This window comes from Hyaena hyaena, unplaced genomic scaffold (genome assembly GCF_003009895.1).
Source record: "Hyaena hyaena isolate Hyena2069 unplaced genomic scaffold, ASM300989v1 scaffold_474, whole genome shotgun sequence".
NCBI lineage: Eukaryota > Metazoa > Chordata > Mammalia > Carnivora > Hyaenidae > Hyaena > Hyaena hyaena.
This window is the reverse complement of record NW_024081104.1, coordinates 1,190,517-1,210,555: the sequence shown is the minus strand read 5'-3', so window position 1 is coordinate 1,210,555 and position 20,039 is coordinate 1,190,517. Positions and strand designations below refer to the sequence as shown.

General features: G+C 52.3%; 1 protein-coding gene across 2 annotated transcripts in view; it reads left to right on the top strand.

The window, feature by feature from the left end:
• Positions 1–20,039, top strand: part of ARHGAP39 (Rho GTPase activating protein 39) — a 115,300-nt gene that overhangs the window by 52,799 nt on the left and 42,462 nt on the right. For both annotated transcript variants that reach the window (XM_039254052.1, XM_039254051.1), the window contains exon 3: positions 13,436–13,870. In XM_039254052.1, coding sequence (XP_039109983.1) covers positions 13,436–13,870 — 435 coding nt within the window. The remainder of the gene's footprint in view (positions 1–13,435; positions 13,871–20,039) is intronic.

The following is a 20,039-nucleotide window of genomic DNA, read 5'->3' as shown; positions in this document are numbered from 1 at the left end:
TGAGCCGAAGTCGGACGCTTAACCGACTGAGCCATCCAGGTGCCCCTGGTACATTTGGATTTTTAGTCACAATTAGAAAATCTTTCCCTTTGGGGCACCTGGGTGGCTCAGTCGGTTAAGCGTCTGACTTCGGCTCAGGTCATGATCTCGCGGTTCATGAGTTCAAGCCCCACGTCAGGCTCTGGAGCCTGTTTCGGATTCTGTGTCTCCCTCTCTCTCTGACCCTAGCCTGCTCACGCTGTCTCTCTCTCTCTCTCTCTCTCTCTCTCTCAGAAATAAATAAAACATTAAAATTTTTTTTAAAAAATCTTTCCCTTCAGTGCGGTTAGGGGAAAGACAGTTTTCTCATGGTGCTGGTATAGTTTTGTTCTTGCTTGTAGAGTTCGGGTCCAGCTGGAGCTCATTCTTGTGTTTTGTGAGGTATGGCCCCTGCCTTTTCCACTTACCAAATGCCATCGAGTTGCCCAGCACTGTTTAGTAAAGGCCCTACCTGCGATGTCTGTGCTCAGCTTCGTGAGGCGCCGCATCTGCTTCCACGTTCTGTGTGTCCTGACCTGACCGCCTTCTGACCCCCTGAGACCACGTCCACCCGCTCCTTCCAGGCCCACTCTCCTCGCAGCTGCCTTCCCGCGCCTCACGTACCTCCTGGGGCACAGTCAGCACCGGGCAGGGCACATAGCACCCAGCTCTTCCTCACACGGTGCCCGTTCCACTGGATCCCAAGGTCTCTTCTTGCACTCAGGGCCCTGAAGGCAGCAGAGATGCCAGACCCTCCCTGCTCCACCGCTGTGTGCCTGCTCCACCGGAATGTTCTTCGTGGCTGGTGGCCGGCCTGTGGCTTCAGCATCCATATCTGATACCCAGGGAAACTAGTCTCCTGAGCCTTCTTCCTCTGAGAATAATCTCTCGTCCTCTTTTGTTTTCTGTTGAATCATTTGTCTCAACCTTTCTGATTTCTTTTGGACTCTCGGTACATGACTAGAATACACACATGGAGTATTTTATCTCTGTGCTCACGTTTTCATCTTCTTTGGTTGGTTTTTGATGAACAGACATGTTAAACTCCACTGTAGTCCGTCTCACTGGCTTTTCTGGTGCCTTCATGTCTTTTCTGTCTGATTTCATAAACCCTTTCCTGACTGAGGTCTTCAAGCTCTTCTAGATGATGTAAGGTTCGAATTAGTGCGCATCTAGCTGGACGGTTTTCTATGTGGATGATTGGCCTAGGTTGTGAATGTCACCTGTCTCTCAAGGGGACAGGTCTGTGAGGGGCTTTCTTTTCCATCCATGAGTCTGTGCGCGCCTGAGCACACTGCTTGCCTTGGCTTCCTGTTGGGCCTTCAGTGCCCCCTCTAGCCCTTTTCAAAGTGCTTTTGGCTGTTGGTAGAAATGATGGTCAGTCTGCCCCCTGCCCAGAAATGATGTCCTGCTGGGATTCTCACTAGCAGTGAGACTGTATCCAGACTGTAGGCTAATCTGGGGGGAAATGCCGGCTGTGATGTCTCCCGGCCCCTGGCAGAGGCCCGTCCTTCACTTCCCCAGAAGGATCGAGGGCCCTGCTGGCCGTGTGCCCGGGAGCCTGCTCTTGTGCTGTCTTGCTGCTGTGACACCGTCTGTCACCCTCTCGCCCTGTCCCAAGCTCCTGAAGCCCCTGGTGCTCAGCGTGCCGGGCCTGCCAGGCACAGGGAGAAGGGCTCAGAGTGGACTTTCATTGGCCCGGTCACTTCTCCATTCCATGTGGGGTCTGATGGCGCACTGAGGAGTGAGAGGCAGCAGGCTCTGCTGTTGCTTTGGGGGAAGGACTGTGGTCATGGACAAGCACCCCAGGCTTGCACACCAGTCTCCGCGTGATGTTGGGTTGACCCGGCACCTCACCCTGTGGAGGCTCCCGGACAGTGTGAAAGGAGCTGCAGATGCCAGTGCCACTGGGTGGGCTCAGGAATGTGCATGTGCAAGTGTCCTGGGGCTCTGGGTCTTGCCCGGGCAGTTTGCTGGGGCGTCCCTTGAGCCAAGGCCTAGAGGGGAAGACCGTGTGAGGAAGGGCATGCATCTCCCTATGCCCACGGGACACAGGCGGCCAAAGAGACTCAGGCTGAAGCTGCAGGTCGGGAAGAAGGGTTGGACGTCGTAGTGGGTCCAGCTGTATCTGCCCAGCGCCCAAGACTCCACGAGCAGAACAGACAAGGCCTGTGAGGTGTGGGGCCCTGTGCCATTTCCCCTGAAATGCTTCATTGCCTGTTTTCAGTAGGTGTGAGCTTCCTGTTTCCTGGAACATAGACGTGCGTGCCGTGAGCAGAGCAGCACCTGGAAGCGGCAGGGCTGTGTGCTCACTGCCCTCCCCTTCCCGGGTGGTGCTGGTGGCTCTGAGGTTCCGCGCAGGCAGCCCTCACTCCCTCTGGGAGGAGTCACCAGGCCCAGACCGCAGTTCAGGAACTGGGGCCATGACGCGGAGCAGAGCCCCTGGTCAGGCGATGCAGAGGGGTTTCCCTTCAGGTAGGGTTGTCGGGCAGGGGACGCAGCATCACCTGGCCCTTCTGCAGGAGGAAGGCAGATGCTCACGGGGAGTGGAATGAGGGGCCGTGGGGATGAGCATGCTCAGCCACTTCTTGCTGGGGGACTTTGTGGGTGTTCCAGCACATCCCCTGGTTTTGCTCTTGGGACGATGTCTGCATTGATGGATTCACTTAGCAGTGAGAGTGGGTTCGGTGTCTGCCAGGGCCTGGAACAGGGTCTTTGTGGCCACGGCGGCCACGGGTAGGAAGCAGTAGAATGACAAGGCCACAGCCGCACAAGAGGACGTTGTCCGACCACAGGGCGATGGGAGTTTGGGACAGAGTGTGGATGTGAGGTCCGAGGACAGGCGATGTCTCTGCTGGGCGCCGACAACCTGCAGAGGGTGGGAGAGGCCGACGTGAACAGGCGTGACGTCCCTGCAACCATGGGCTGTGCGGGCAGGAAGGCAGCACAGAGCAGCGGCAGCAGGGGCACTGAGGTGGGCAGGCACGCCTGTGTGGGTGGGGGGTGCTGAGGAAAGCCGATGGCCTGGAGGGGCCCCGGTGGAGGGGGCCCCGGGACCCCAGGCATTTGAGGGGCTGGTTGTGAGCAACCAGGGGCGGAGCACTTGCTAACATCCTGGTACCTGCTCAGGCCGTGGCCACGACTCACACTGGAGCCCAGAGGCCAGGCCTGCCCTGTCGGCCTCTGAGCTCGCCCGTCCAGGTAGTGCCAGCTCTGACCTGGGAAGTCTCCGCTCCCCCGCACCCCTGTCTCTGCTCTGCCTCCTGTGGGAAGTGACCCACCCTATAGCCCCTATTGCGACCTACTCAGCTCTCCTGAAGTGGCAGTAAAGTTAATTTACCTTCAAAGTGCACAGTGTTTTCAGTACATTCGAGAAGTTGTGCAACCATCACTGCTGTCTGTGTTTTTCCCACCCCACAGAGAAGCCCCTTTTCGTTAACAGCTGCCCCCCGGCCCCCAGCCCTGGCAGCCGCTAATCTCCCATCTCCCTTTGGGGTTTTCTGCTCGACAGTTTAAATAAATGGCATCACACAACGGAGTCTTTTATGACTGGCTTTTTGTACTCAGAGGAACGTTGTCGAGGTCCCTCCACATGGGAGCAGGTTTGGGGGCGCGTCCTCCCGTGTAGATGCACCGCATGTCGATCTGTTTGTCGGGTGCTGGCTATTTGGGTTGTTTCCACTTTCTCTCTATTATGACTCACGCTGTTGTGGACGCATCTGTCCAGGTTTCTGTGTGGACATGTTTCTGTTGCTCTTGGGTCACGTGGTCACTCTGTGTCTAACTTTCTGAGGAGCCGCCAGACTCTGTCAGAGTGGATGCACCATTTGAAGTTCCCACCAGCAGTGTATGCAGGTCGCACTCGCTCTGTATCTCCTCGAATACTTGTTGTTATGGTTTTAGAAGGTTAACATAGCCGTTCTGTTGTGTGAGGTGGAGTCGCAAGTGGCTTGATCCGCCTTCCCTGACAGCTGCTGATGTTGAGCACCATTTTATGTGCTTGCTGGCCCTTTGTTTATCTTCTTTGGAGAAATGCCTATTGAGATTTTTTGCTGGTTTTTTAAGTTGGTTATTTGTCTTGTAAGAGTTCTTTAGGCATTCTGGACACAAGTCCTTTATCAGATACATGATTTGTAATCCTGTGCAAATTCCCATTCTGTGGTTATCTTTTCACTTTCTTTTTAAAATTTTTTTTTTAACATTTATTTATTTTTGAGAGACAGAGACAGAGCATGAGTGGGGAAGCAGCAGAGAGAGGGGGAGACACAGAATCAGAAGCCGACTCCAGGCTCCGAGCTGTCAGCACAAAACTCACGAACCGTGAGATCATGACCTGAGCTGAAGTCAGATGCCTAACCGACTGAGCCACCCAGGTCCCCCTTTACTTGCTTAGTGGTATTGTTTGTAGCACAAAAGTTTTAAATTTTGATCAAGTACAGTTTATCTATTTTTCTTTCGTTGCTCATGTTTTTAGTGTCAGGTCCGAGAACCCATGGCCAAATCCAGGGTCATGAAGATTTACTCCTATGTTTTCTTCCAAGATTTATAGGATTTATATTTATAAGATTCCAAGATTTATAAGGCTTTGGCTCTTACATTTAGGCCTTTGATCCATCTTGATTTAACTTCTGTATGTGGTGTGAGGTAGGGGTCCATCTTCCTCGTTTGCACACGTACTTGTCGCAGCCGTATTTGCTGAAAACACTCCTTTCCCCAGGGAGCGGGTCTGGCACTTGTAAGAATCTGGAGGGCAGAGAATGTGCTTAGTCACTGTTGTGTCCCTTTCATCTGGTAAATCGCCTGGCACATACCTGATACTCCTCATTGTCTGTAAGTGAGCGTCTCTAAGAACTGGGCAGGCTGGAAGGGCCCTTCATGTTGACTTTGGTGCATCCTACACCCAGCACACTGAGGGGCGCAGGCCAGCCTGCAGCTCTTCTTCGCTGACTCACCTCAGATGCTGCCGCCAGTCCGTCCCCTGCAGTGTCGGGCTCCTTCTGGCAGCGAAGCCCACAGGGCCATTTGGAGCCCAGTTTGTCATCACATGCCTGGTGACTGAGCGTCCGTGCACTGAGCAGCCCCACAGGCCGAGTGCTGGGCATAGACAGCACTTACCCCAGCAAGAAGGTGGTTTTCTGCAGGCTGCACAAAGCTCTCTCTCTCCAGCCTTCCCAGCAGGGGTCTGGGTGAGAGAGCTGAGCGCTGGCCCAGCCCCAGCTCTGCTGTGTCGTCTCCTGCCTCAGTGCAAGGATCCACACCCTATCTGCATCCTCTGCCCTCTGCTCCCCACAGGTCTTGGTTCAATGCTCTACCAAGGGGTGACCAGAACATTCTTTTGAAAAAGCAGGGTCTACCCACGCACACACAGGAGAGCACCAAAAAGAGAACAGATGGTATTCTTTGTTTAGAGAGAGTTATAGCCATCAGGCTCACTAGAAAGTGTGTTTAAAGCAAAAATAAGAGTTGGTCTTTAGAGCTTAGAATGTCCAGACGGTACTTTGGGAGCTTTTCTGCCAGAACATTTCTTTTGGGACTTTTGTCTGGACATTGTTCTGGTCAAATCCACCACTGTGAGACAGGATAGGAGAGCAGCACATCTGCGTGAGGGGGCAGGGCGCAGGGACCACCGTGGGGTGGCCGCCTGGGGGCCAAGGGTGCCGCATGTCCTCCCTGCAGGGAGCGCCGGTGCCCAGCACACTACCCTGCCTGCCTCCCGCAGCCTCTCACCCGCCTGGGGGCCCGTGCCCCATCCGTGTGGGCCTGCTCCTCCCCCCGGCTTCTCAGGCCCCCTTCCCTCTCATCTTGCTGTGTCTGAGCCCCTGGGGAGCACACCCCACCTGACTGTGGGTCCCGGCTCCTGCCTGGCCTTCCAGAAGTCTCCATCCTTGTTCCCTATGGATCAGCTTGAGTGAGATCACATCAGCCATTCTTATGTTTCTCTCTTCACTCGAGCAAGACCCACAGCTCCTGCTCTGGCTTCCAGGCCTCTGCCTCCAGGTGCCTCCTTGGGGGTCCCACCACTCTGTCCCTACGTCCTTTCCTGCCTTGGCTGGAGAGAGCTCTTGGTCAGTCAGCCTGTCTTCTTCGAAGCATTGGCAGGTCCCTTTCATGTTCTTTGGCCTGTATGCATTGGTGCCTCTGAGTACCGGGTGCCGTCCTTTGGTGTCCCAGTATTTGTCAGCGAGGGGAGAGGAGGTGCCTGCGTAAGCAGCTCAGTGGCTGGCTGCCTGTGGGAGCCTGGCCAGATCAGGAAGCCGAGAGGGGGAGGTGTGAGTTAGCTGGGAGTGCTGGTCGTCCCTGCGATGGCTTGAGGTGCCGAGGTTTTCCCAGGTAGAACAACCCAATTCACAGGCTTAGAACGTTGTTCTGTCTTCAGTGAGGGGAATGGCCACTGGCAGTCAGCCAAGTAAGTGAAGGCAGTTGGAGCATGGGTGAGGGGTTGCGTGCGAGGTCAAGACCTGCCTTGAGGCAGGGAAGAGGGCCACCTCGCACATTTGTGTCGGGTTGAGGAGCAGGGTTGGTGTGGTCCCACTTGGTGCCGTGGGGCAGTTGGGGAAGCAGATTTCCACGTGAGCAGCACAGCAGTGGTTATGGGGGAGGATGGTCCTGGACAGGGCCTCCTGGGAGATGCTGAGGGGACGCCCTGTCTTCCACAGCCACTGGCCTTGAGGGGTGGCTGCACCCTGGATGGCACTGCCCACAGGCCTGCTTTCTGTCCTCACACTTGTGGAACATTCTCTCCCAGCCTTTGTCCCTCATGCTGTCTTGTCCTCAGGACATACTGTTCTTCCTTCTACAGGGTGACTGGCGTGTGGTGGGTGAGGGTCACAGGCAACTACAGAGTCCCTCCTCTGAGAACAGCCCAGTTTGACTGCAGGCGGAGGGAGGGAGGAGGGGTGTGGCTTACAAAGAGTGGACACCCCCCTGTGCTGGGCTCTTGGGATGTCCCCACGGAGGGCAGTGACCCCCAGAAAAGCAGCAGTTCCCTGAAGGGGGCACTCGGGGTTGTGTGGGCCTGTGGCACGGTCACCAGCCAGTCTCCTGGGTGTGTAGTTTGTTGATGGGAGCGTGGGATTGGATGAGGGGTGAACCATGTGCTCAGGGCGGGTGTCAAGGGGGAGCCACACCAAAGGGACCACTCCATGCTCTGGGTTCTCTGTGAGGCTGTTAAGGGGTGTCTGTGGAGAGGAGGGGACAGGCGGGTGAGGGGAGGCCTAGGAAGCAGGCTGAGCACTTTGCAGCATCCCGTGGACAGTGCAGTGAGGGCCAGGCTGGGCCTGTAGAGATGTCGCCCTGTGGTGCCAGGGACCCTCCAGGAGTGCTGAGCAGTCCTGGCGCAGGCGCGGAGAGGGAGCTCAGACGAGTCAGAGCCAGAGCATAAATATCCAGGGAAACAGAGCGTTGGGAGTGAGACTGGCAGGGAGAGGCCCATGGTGATGCCAGCACTGCAATTATCTGTCAGAGTAGCTGAGTGTGAAGAACCATGAGAAGCTTGCACGTGTGCGTGGAGAACGGAAGACCCTGAAGAACGACAATGGAGACTGGGGAAAGAACCAGAGGTTAAACACAGCCGAAGAGAGAACTGAGGAAGTAGAAAGAGGAGCCGAAGGAGTGACCTGGTGTGTGGCAGGCAAGGCGGGGAGGGGACGCGTGGGCTCCACGACGCGTCGGACAGGTCCTGTGGGGGGTCCAGAGGGAGGCAGGGCATGTGCTCCAAAATGTGGAAATGGAGAGTTTTCCAGAACCGTTTAAAGATGCCAACCCTCAGGTCCAGGAGTCCCCCAGGTCCTACCTCTCACTCATTAAAAGTGAACCTGCAGCTGGATGTGTCACGGGGGTTGTTTGTTCTGTTTATTTGCTGCATCGTTCACGTCTTCTACAGAGACAGTTACATGACACGCAGATGCAAGAGGTCTCTTCACAAGTAATCTGTAGTAAATTGTTAGAGTCGAGAGGAAAATTTAGCAAGATTACTTATAAAAGTAATATACAGAGGCACCTGGGAGGCTCAGTGGGTTAAGCCTCGGACTCTTGATTTCAACTCAGGTCATGATCTCACGGTTCAGAAGTTTGAGCCCTGCATCAAGCTCTGCGCTGACAGTGCGGAGCCTGCTTGGGATTCTCTCTCTCCCTGCTCTCTCTGCCCCTATCGCGCTTGCTCTCTCTCTGACAACAAATAAACTTAAAAAAATTTTCTTTAAGTAATATACAAAATGTGTTTGTGCCCACCGTCAACAATCAGAAAATTATAAAGTTAACGATGCAGAAATTGACCGTGACCAGCAGGTAAGGGGGAGGAGTTAGCAGTATGGCTGGACACAGCTCAGGGGAGGGCGGATCAGGGTCCTCTGGACAGTTGGTGTGCACTCCTGGGACCCAGCATCAGGCTTCTGCAGCCCCTGCCCAGGGCTCATGGGGGAAGATGTGCACAGCAGGGTTGTCCCAGACAGCAAACAACCCAAATGTCAAAAACATGTGACCCAGGCACCTCGCTGGCTCAGTCGGTAGAACATGCTACTCTTGATCTCAGGGTCGTGAGTTTGAGCCCCACGTTGGGTGTAGAGATTACTTAAACAAACCAACAGACGAGTGTGAAAACACACGCACACAGACAGAGCTGTGTAACAGCTCCAGGCAGTGCAGCACCGTGCACTGTGAGCTTGGGTGGGCTGCCCCCAGATAGGCGGCATCAGTCAGTTTCAGTTGCAAGTGAAAGAAACAAAACACACACAAAATAGTTTTATTGCGTGAATGTGTGATTAAAAAATAGACACACCTCAGATAATTTGTTTAGGGTTATCTTCAAAGATGGTGGGACTTAAAAGCAAGGAAACAGTTGCCTTAAAACTCAGGACAGTGGTGTCCTCAGGTGAACAGCTGTGATGTGGCTATGTCTTGGATGCTGCCTCGTTTTATTTGTTGGTGAGTGATGGCTCCACCAGTGTCGAGTCATAATTGCTTGCTAAAATTATTTCTGTGTTCTATACATTTGTCTGTATATGTTATATGTCCCGATTTTATTTTTTATTTTTAAAACATTTTTAAAAATTTATTTCTGAGAGAGAGAGACAGAGGCAGTGTGAGCAGGGGAGGGTCAGAGAGAGAGAGAGACACAGAATCCGAAGCAAGCTCCAGGCTCTGAGCTGTCAGCACAGAGCCCGACGCGGGGCTTGAACCCATGAACTGTGAGATCGTGACCTGAGCCGAAGTCGGACGCTTAACTGACTGAGCCACCCAGGCGCCCCCTGATTTTATTTTATTTATTTTTTTTGGGGGGGGGGGCTTTTATTTATTTTATTTATTTATTTTTAACAAATAATTTATTGTCAAATTAGTTTCCACATAACACCCAGTGCTCATCCCCACAAGTGCCCTCCTCCATGCCCATCCCCCCCCCCCATCCATCAGTCCTCAGTTTTTGTCAGCATTCAAGAGTCTCTCATGGTTTGCCTCTCTCCCTTTCCCCCACCATTTCCCCCCTTCTTCTCCCCTTTGTTCCCCAGTTAAGTTCCTCCTAATCCTCCTATACGTGCAAACATATGATATTTGTCCTTCTCTGCCTGACTTATTTCGCTCAGCATAACACCCTCAAGGTCCATCCATGTTGCTACACATGGCCAGATGTCACTGTTTCTCATTGCCATGTGGTATTCCATGGTATAGATAAACCACATCTTCTTGATCCATTCGTCTGTTGATGGACACTTAGGCTCTTTCCATGTTTTAGCTATTGTGGACAGTGCTGCTATGAACATTGGGGTACATGTGCTCCTATGCCTCAGCATTTCTGTATCCCTTGGGTAAATTCCTAGCAGTGCTATTGCTGGGTCATAAGGGAGTTCTAGTGTTAGTTTCCTGAGGAACCTCCACACTGTTTTCCAGAGGGGCTGTACCAGTTTACATTCCCACCAACAGTGTAGGAGGGTGCCCGTTTCTCCACATCCTCGCCAGCATCTGGAGTTCTCTGATTTGCTCATTTTAGCCACTCTGAGTGGCGTGAGGTGGTATCTCAGTGTGGTTTTGATTTGTATTTCCCTGATGAGGAGGGATGCTGAGCATCGTTTCATGTGTCCGTTGGCCATCTGGATGTCCTCTTTGGAGAAGTGTCTGTTCATATCTTCTGCCCATTTCTTCACTGGGTTGTTTGTTTTTCGGGCGTGTAGTTTGGTGAGTTCCTTATAGATTCTGGATATTAACCCTTTATCTGATATGTCATTTGCAACTATCTTTTCCCATTCCGTTGGTTGCCTATTAATTTTCTGGGTTGTTTCCTTGGCTGTGCAGAAGCTTTTAATCTTGATGAGGTCCCAACAGTTTATTTTTGCTCTTGATTCCCTTGCTTTTGGGGATGTGTCAAGTAAGAAGTTGCTGCGGTGGAGGTCAAGGAGGTTGTTTCCTGCTTTCTCCTCTAGGGTGTTGATAGTTTCCTGTCTCACGTTCAGGTCCTTTATCCATTTTGAGTTTATTTTTGTGCATGGTGTGAGAAAATGATCTAGTTTCATTCTTCTGCATGTTGCTGTCCAATTCTCCCAACACCATCTGTTAAAAAGGCTTTTTTTCCATTGGATATTCTTTCCTGCTTTGTCAAAGATTAGTTGGCTGTATACTTTTGGGTCCACTTCTGAGTTCTCAATTCTGTTCCATTGGTCTCTGTGTCTGTTTTTGTGCCAATACCATACTGTCTTGAGGATGACAGTTTTGTAGTAGAGGCTAAAGTCTGGGATGGTGATACCTCCCGTTTTGGTTTTATTTTTCAGTATTACTTTGGCTATTCGGGGTCTTTTGTGGTTCCATACAAATTTTTGGATAGTTTGTTCTAGTTTTGAGAAGTATGCTGGTGGAATTTTGATTGGAATTGCATTGAATGTGTAGATTGCTTTAGGTAGTAATGACATCTTAACTATATTTATTCTTCCTATCCATGAGCATGGAATGTTTTTCCATTTCTTTGTGTCTTCTTCAATTTCCTTCATAAGTTTTCTATAGTTTTCATCATACAGATCTCTTGTATCCTTGGTTAGGTTTATTCCTAGGTATTTTATGGTTTTTTGTGCAATTGTGAATGGGATCCCCCGATTTTATTTTTAAAAAGAATATGCCATTGACAATAGTGTGTATGTACAAAGTCTAGGGATAGACCTGACCAAAGATGTGCACACCCTTTAAAGAAGAGCTGGATGAGTGGGTTCACAGTTTGGGTGGAAAGCGTGTCTGATCCTCCTGCCGTAGACCCAGCAGAGGTGCCAACAGGCTGGTTCTGGAGTTTGTGGGGAAGAACGAGGGCTGGGAATAGCCAAGACAGGCCTGAAGAGGAGGTGGGGACTTGGGAAGCACAGACTGTCCACAGCTGTTATGCTGAGGACACCTGCGTGCTGGTCGGACTCACGCTGACCCGTAGAGTCATTAGTACACTCGGACACCGCTCCGTCGTGCAGGGAGGGGCTCCGCGTGCAGCAGATCATCACCAGAGCCTGGCCCTGCAGGCACCTTGCACTGAACGACCAGACTGCGAAAGGAAACGTCTGTGGTCTGTACGCTGCCCCCCCCCCCCCGCCTGGTTGTTATAGCACCCTCCTTGGCCAAGACTATTTCAAAACAAAAAGTTAAAAATTTGCAGGTGAAGCTGGGTGCTCAGTAGTAGAGGCCCCATTGGCCTCCCTGGGAGGGGGGTGTGGTCTGTGAGCCCCATGGGGAGGGCCACTGTCCATGTGGGTCCTGGGGGCTGCGGCATCAAAGGCACCCAGCCATCTAGTGGCGTCCCCCTTCCCTGGAACAACAGCCTCGGGTCACTCCCCCTCGTGCTGGGTGTGCTCTGCTTGTGGTCCTGGGACAGTGGGGCTCCACCCTGCGCCCCCGGACAGCGCCACCACCCTCCAGCCGGCTGCTCCTTACCCTTCTGTCAAGACCGAACGGCCCGCACCGTGGCCTCACCACCTTCCCTTTGCTGTTCAAGTGCGGTGAGGTCAGGAGGGCTGTCTGCTCGCCCCTCCCCACCCTTTCTCTCACAAGCCCTGCTGCTCACACTTGGCCTGAACCAGCTGGCCCTTCTGTGGCGCCCCACGGGCTGGTCCTGCATCCGGCCCCGCAGTGCTCCCTTCTCTCTCTGCCCTCCCTCACCCCTGCGCCCCCCCAGCTCTCTGCCTCCTGCCCCTGAGGTGGCGACTTCCTTGTGTGCCCCCATAGCAGCGCCCTATCCCTTCCTCGAAGACTGACTCCACACTGTGCTGTGCCAGGCGCCCACACCCAGGCGCTGGCCGAGACAGGGACCCAGGACCCATCCAGCTCTCCCCACCAGCTTCCAGAAGCATCTGCTGACCCCGAAAGAGGCCGCGGAGCCTCAGAGCTGCTGGGAGTGCAGAGTGAGTGATGGGGCTTGTGCTCCTCTTCCCAGTGTGGGGAGTCTGGTCCTGAGAGAATGAGCCCCGCTGTGTTTCCACCTGGAGGGTCCCAACTTCCCCAGCAGGGCTGAGGAATGACCCCATCACAGGGTTCTGGAGCAGCGGGAAGACCCACAGACATAAAACCCCACACGGCAGAGCGGCCTGTGGCATGTAAAGGGTTGTTAATTTGTGTGGAAACTTGGAAGCAGAGTAAAAATGTGCCAGATGTCAGCCAGACACACCCTGATAGCACACATACGGGCTTTAAAATTGCCTTATTCATGGGGCGCCTGGGTGGCTCAATTGAGTGAGTGTCTAACTCTTGATTTCAGCTCAGGTCATGATCTCAGGGTCATGGGATTGAGCCCTGTGTCAGATTCTGTGCTTAGCATGGAGCCTGCTTGGGATTCTCTCTCTCCCTCTGCCTCTCTCCCCTGCTTGAGTTCACACACTCTCTCTCTTTCCAAAATAAAAAATGAAAATAAAATGTCCTTGTTCTGAATAGCTTCGGTTTGCATACATTGTTTTCCAAGTCCTCTTTTACGTTTAAAACCTTAGCAGGATGAAAGCTGTATCCCTGGGGTGGGGGGCCCTCTGGAGGCCCCTGGAGGACATGGCTCAAGACCGTAGGATCACCTCCCAGCCGGGTCCACTATGGAGACAGGGGTGTCCACTCCCGCAGATGGATGGGCAGTTGAGAGCAGCTTGTCCAGGTTCCCGTGAGGCCACCCGAGAGGCGCTTGGCACACGAGCCCGCAGAGGGCTGGACGTTAGTGAGCATGTGGAAAACCAGGGCGTCAGTTTGGCTTGGGTTTCTTGTACGAGTGATAGGATTTCTTGTATTTGGGAGCCGGTGGAGGTGAGAAAGGGTCTGACGCTGGGGTCAGGGTCTACTGCCACCGACAGCGGGGGACACAGCACACCTCCTGATGGACAGCCGCTTCTCCGCTCCAACCTCCCTGTCCTGGGCCAGGCTCACGACCCCCCTGTCCGCCGAAGCCAGCGCTCCCGCTAACACTCCTCTTGCTCTCTCGCAGGCTGGAGTGGGTGGAGATCATCGAGCCGCGCACCCGAGAGCGCATGTATGCCAACCTGGTCACGGGCGAGTGCGTGTGGGACCCTCCTGCCGGCGTCCGCATCAAGCGCACCAGCGAGAACCAGTGGTGGGAACTGTTTGACCCCAACACTTCCCGCTTCTACTATTACAATGCCAGCACCCAGCGCACCGTGTGGCACCGGCCGCAGGACTGCGACATCATCCCTCTGGCCAAGCTGCAGACCCTGAAGCAGAACACCGAGTCACCCCGCGCCTCGGCGGAGAACAGCCCCGGGCGGGGCAGCAGCGTCAGCCGCGAGGGCAGCACCAGCTCCTCCCTGGAGCCCGAGCTGGATGCCGGCGAGAAGGTGCAGGAGCCTGCAGGGAGGGCCAGCCGGCAGGCCGCTTTCGGGGCTCTGAAGGAAGAAAGCAGCAGGTGAGGCGGGCTGGGTGGCCACCCCTCGAGTGGTGGAAGGGGCCTGAACCTCATGCAAACAGCTGCCTGCGCCAGCCGCCACCCTTACCCTCAGAATGCCCTCGTATCCATTTGGCCAGAGCCTCTGTGGGGTGAGGAGGACCAGGTCTGTGGGGGTGAGGAGGACCCAGGTGTGTGGGGATGAAGAGGACCCAGGTCTGTGGGGTGAGGAGAACCCTAGTGTGTGGGTGAGGAAAACCCAGGTCTGTGGGGTGAGGAGGACCCAGGTCTGTGAGGTGAGGAGGACCCAGGTGTGTGGTGTGAATAGGACCCAGGTCTGTGGGGTAAATAGGACCCAGGTCTGTGGGGGGTGAAGAAGACCCAGGTCTTTGGGGTGAGGAAGACCCAGGCCTGTTCCCCTGCTGGCTGGCCTCTGGCGGGACATGGGTTGCAGGTCTTTCCCAGACCAGTTGTCAGGAGGCATCAGGCTGAGGGTCTTCTGGCTTATGACTGTGAGATTATTGGGTCTGTCCACTGTGGGAAGCATGAATGTAGCATTAGGACCCAGCAGAAGTGCTCTGTATCCCATGTGCCCCCAGACCCACACTCAGCAGGCACTGCTTCAGGCCCAGAACTCAGGGAGCCAAGTCCAGAAGGAGTGGCTGGTCAGAAAGGTGCTGGGACAGTGTGTGCCCTGGTGACAATGAGGTGACAAACCAGGGAGAATGTAGGGATGCAGTATTGGCCTTGGAGGCCAGGCGGGGACAGGGTGGTAACAATGGGGCGGGTAAGGCCAGAGGGGGACAGGCTGACGTTCACTCAAGAACAGTGGAAACCACAAAGTGACCAGACCTGGTTTATGCACCAGGGGCCATGTTGCTCCTGTGGAAAGGGTGTCCACAGTCCCGAGGGTGGAAACAGGGCTGGCTGGCAGCCGTTGGCAGGAGCTGGATGCTCATTCCTTTGTGGCGCGGTCAGGTGGGTGTGCTAGCAGATTTGGGGTGCTTTTTGGGGCAGAACAGCTGGCTGTGGGGAAGCTGGATGGGGAAGGTGGGGGTCACATACAAGGGTCAGATCAGTGTGGATGATGGCGCTGGGGGCAGAAATTTCCTTCTTTCCGCCCAGGATTCTTCTAACTGGGTTAGGAATTAAATTGACAGAAGACAGATTAACAGGAGAAAAAATAAACAGTTTTATTTGGTGCACACAGAGGTCCAGCAATGAAATTGAGACCCCATGAAATGACCAAGGCAGTAGTTTTTATACATTTTGGACCAAGAGACAATAAGTTTGTGAGGAATTGATAGGATAAAACCTTTGCAGGGCACCTGAGTGGCTCTGTCGGTTAAGCGTCTGACTCTTGATCTTGGCTCAGGTCATGATCTTACGGTTTGTGGGTTCAAGCTCTGCGTCGGGCTCTGTGCTGACAGCTCGTAGCCTGGAGCCTGCTTCAGATTCTGTGCCTCCCTTTCTCTCTGCCCCTCCCCTCCCCTGTCTCTCTCTCTCTCTCAGAATAAATAAACATTATAAAAATAGAAAAGAGATCTTTGGGAGCTTTACCGGTGAGGAATTCTAAGCAGGATGTGGGTTGAGGCAGTAGATTCATAAAAATGTTAACAAAGTCTCTTTCTCCAGCTTTCTCAGGTGGGAAGTCCCTACCTCTGGTGATAAGGGTGTCTTTTTACTTGTTAGCACAGGGAGGGTGTTTTTCATGTGGGATGCTTACTTCCTGCTCTCAGGGGACAGAGGTGTGTCTGATGACCTTGTACCGGGGTTTCCCAAGTACTTTCAGTGCAAAAATAATAGTTTGCATCGTGGCACATTTTGAGGTGGCCTGCCCTGGGCCCCTGCATTGGACACACACCAGAGGTCAGAGGCCAGAGAGACAGTGGCTGGGTGGGCATGAGGAGGTTCAGAGGGGCTTTGGGGGGTTGTCCCCAGAAAGTGGCGCTTCCGCTGGTGAGGTTGAGCCCCAGGCATGAGCACTGAGGAGAAAGCAGACGGCTGCAAGGGCTCTGCCTCTGGGTCCCTGTGAGGCCCACGCTGTGTGCAAAGGCCTGAGTTCCCTCAGATCAAGGAGCTCCAACAGCTCCTGGGCTCATCAGATAAAGTCTCAGTTTTATGGGATTGTGGTGCTTTTTAAGTCTTTATCCTATTGGTTGCTGACTCATTTCTGTAATTAGGTAGACAGATTGGATTCTTTTTAGGATTCTGTTCACAAATGTGTCTGTCACTCACACTCGGGGCACCAGCTGGAGAAGCAGACCACCCTTCCCTGCCCTGCACCCTGCTGCCTGGGGGTGGGAGCATCCTTTCCAGGTGGCTTGGATGTTCTGTGGGGATGTGGGGTGACTGGGTCATGTGGGGCCGGGATTTCCACAAGAGACCCTCTTTGGATTTGGAGTAGAGCTGTGTTGAGTTTATGGGTCAGTGTGGGGGACGTGTGCATCTCTGTTCTTTGTCTTCTCCCATGTTAAGATGGTGTGTGTTACACTTCTCTCCACGAAGGACTTGCATATCCTTTATGGTTTATTTCCAGGTTCTTTATCTATTTTATATTTCTTTTTATTTTTTATTTATTTGTTTTTTGAGATGTTTATTTATTTTTGAGAGAGAGTGAAAGTGGAGTAGGGACAGAGAGTGGGGGACAGAGGATCCAAAGTGGGCTCTGCGCTGACAGCATCGAGCCCAATGTGGGGCTCGAACTCTCAAACCATAAGATTGTGACCTGAGCCAAAGTCGGATGCTCAACTGCTGAGCTACCCAGGTGTCCCTAAAGTCCTGTCTTGGGGCGCCTGGGTGGCTCAGTCAGTTGAGTGTCTGACCCTTGATTTTGGCTCAGGTCATGATCTCATGGTTTGTGAGATCAAGCCCCGTGTCAGGCTCTGTGCTGACAGCGTAGAGCCTGCTTGGGATTCTCTCCCTCTCTCTCTCTGCCCCTCATGTACACTCGCGTGTGCACTCATTCTCTCTCTCTTTCAAAATAAACAAACTTAAAAAATAAAAAAAAGTCTTCTCATCGTTCCTGGTACATACACATAGATTGTTATATATCAGTCTTATTTCTGGGCTCTTGCTGATCTAACACCAGGCCTGGCCTCGTCCCAGTGCCCAGGTTGCAGACCTGTCCCTGTGGTGCTGTGACACTGCCAGGCTGTGACACCGTCAGGCGCAGAAAGTCCACCTTCTGTTGTCAGGCTCTTTACTGTGAATAGATGTACCATTTTATCGAATGTATTTGCTGAGACTGTTGATATCAGTGTTACAGGTTGAACTGTGTCTGCTTCCAAGAGATATGATGAAGTCTCAACCCCCAGGACCCCAGGACGGGCCCTTATTTGGAAATAGGGCTCTTGATATGTAGTTAGTGGAGTTGTGATGAGGTCACATTGGAGGAGGCGCCTTAATCAGGTAGGACCCGTGTCCTGTTGAGAACAGAGACACGAGGAGAATACCCTTGGCAATGGAGGAAGAGACAGATGGATGCGTCTGTCCCAGGATCCAAAACCCAGGATTGCCAGCATCAGCAAAACCCAGGAGCCAGAGAAAGGCCAGGAATAGTCCCTCAGAGCCTCTGGAAGGAAGCAGCCCTGCCCACAGCTGGAGCTTGGACTTTCAGCCTCCAGAACAGGGAGAGCACGACTTTCTGTTGTTTTAAGCTGCCGGTTAGCGGCGCTTTGTTACAGAGGCCCCGGGGCCCAGCCTCAGTCAGCATTTAATTCTAGGTTTCTTGCATTCCTAGAATACCCACCCGGTCCATGACATTTTCAAAATAGATTCAGATTGCTAACATTTTATTAAGGATTTTCTCCTGTGTTGATACGTAAAACTGGCCCATACTTTCCTTCTTGTGTGTTTGTCTGCAAGCATTTCCTCTGAAATGACCTGCTCCCAGGCTGTCTGGCAGCACACTTGCACACCACCTGGGCCTGTGGTGGTGTGCACACACTTGCACACCACCTGGGCCCATGATGGTGTGAAAACGCATTGCCTGGGCCTGTGGTGGTGTGGATACACTTTAAATGTGGTGTGAACACATTTAACTACTGACTCCCTGTCTTTAATATGTGCAGCAATATTCAGGTTTTTTGACATCTCGAATCCAATTTTATAGTATTTCTTTTTTTTTATTTTTGAGAGAGGGGGCACAAGTGAGCGAGGGGTCAGAGACAGACAGACAGACAGACAGACACTGTCTTGCAGGCTCCGCACTGTCAGCACAGAGCCCAATGTGGGGCTTAAACTCATGAACCCTGAGATCATGACCTGAGCCAAAATCAAGAGTCAGACGCTTAACTGACAGAGCCACCTAGGTGTCCCCAATTGTAGATATTTTCTGATTTAAAAAAACGTTTTTAAGTAATCTCTACAACGAACATGAGACTCAATCTCATGACCCCAAGATTAGGAATCGCACACTTCACTGACTAAACCAGCCAGGTGCCCAGAATATTTTCTTATGTTAATTATGATTTCTTCCTTAACTTGTTCATAACTTAGAAGTGTCCTAATTTACAAAACTGTAGGGTTTTTTTTTCATTCTTGTTCTTTGTTGCTAACTTAATTTCATTTTGGTCAGAAAGCATGATTTTTGTTTTTATTTTTGTTTTTGAGACTTGCTTTGTGGCTTAAATCCTGAATTTTTGTAAATTATTTTATGACTATTTCAATAATAATTTCTTTTCCATGTTTGTTAGGTCTGGGGTTCTATGGATGTTTGTTAGATCAAGTCTGTTGTTTGTGTTGTTGTTGTTTTTTAAGTTTATTTATTTATTTTGAGGGATAGGGGCAGAGAGAGAGGGGAGAGAGAGAAAGAATCCCAAGCAGGCTCTGCACTGTCAGCACAGAGCCCGATGCAGGGCTTGAACCCACGAACCATGAGATCATGAGCTGAGCCGAAATCAAGAGTCAGCCGCTTAACCGACCAAGCCCCCTAGGCGCTCCAGATCAAATCTGTTGTATCAGTCAAGTTTCTTACTGATTTTTTTGTCTGCCTGATATATCACTTCTGAAGAGGTAGAGTCCCTGGATTGGTAGAATCCGTCTGTTTCTCCTTTTAATCTGTCCATCACTGCTTCCTCTGTGTTGAAGCTATGATTGGTTGCACGTGAATTGAGGACTGTTATGTTTTCCTGGGAATTATTCCTTTAGTTGTTATGTCATCACGTTTTTGCCTTGAGTTTGGCTTTATTTGATCCCAGTGTGGCACTCTGTTTCTGTTAGGTTGGTATCGGCCTCTTAACATAATTCCCCAAACTACAACCCTTTCCTTAGACTTTGAGTGTGTTTCTTGTAGACAATGTAGAGCTGTTGGGTTTACTTGTCTCCAGTTCTTTGACTCGACAACTGTCGTTGGTTTGCCATTCTGTTTACTTAGATCACTGACACAGCAAAAGGCTTCAGTGTGTCATCTTTGTGTCCTTGCAGGTACGTGCTCTTCACTGCTGCTCTCTCCTCCTCTGGTTGTCACCATGCCACTCCCACGCTCTGCACCTGGTGTGCGTCTTGCGGGTCCCATGTGCTCTTGTGATGTGTGGGCTGTAGGCTGGGTGCCTTCTTCCTGGGTACTGCTCTTCCAGCTGCTGATGACGCTGTGCCAGCACCTGCCCCTCCGCTGCCTGGGTGGGGGCCCTGGGGTCTGAGCAGCAAGGCCACCTGCGGCCCTGGCACCAGGCTTCAGTTGAGTGGGGGGAAGAGGGCGCGGGAGCGTCTTGCCAGCACTTTGATTTCTGTTTCTTCTTTGCATCTGATTCTTATTTCCTCTTCATGAGTTTGTTGGCCTCTTGAGTTTTCTCTTATGTTTGTTGCTTCTATTTTTTTGCTCATTTTTCCACTGGAGTTGCTGGCTTACTTTCTGTGTTAGTTTGCAGGAGTTCCTACGTCCGTGATATCAATTCCTCATTACTATTAGATGCTTTGAGTATCCTGTCCTTTGTCACCTGACTGCTAACTGGTCCCTGTGTCTTTTCGATGCAGCCAAGTTTATTATTCTTTTGGCCTCGTGGTTTATGCTTCTAATGTTTTATTTAAAAAGTTCTTCCTTGGGGGCGCCTGGGTGGCTTCCTCGGTTAAGCATCCGACTTTCGCTTAGGTCGTGATCTCGCGGTTCGTGGGTTTGAGCCCCGCGTCAGGCTCTGTGCTGACTGCCAGCTCGGAGCCTGGAGCCTATTTCAGAGTCTGTATCTCCCTC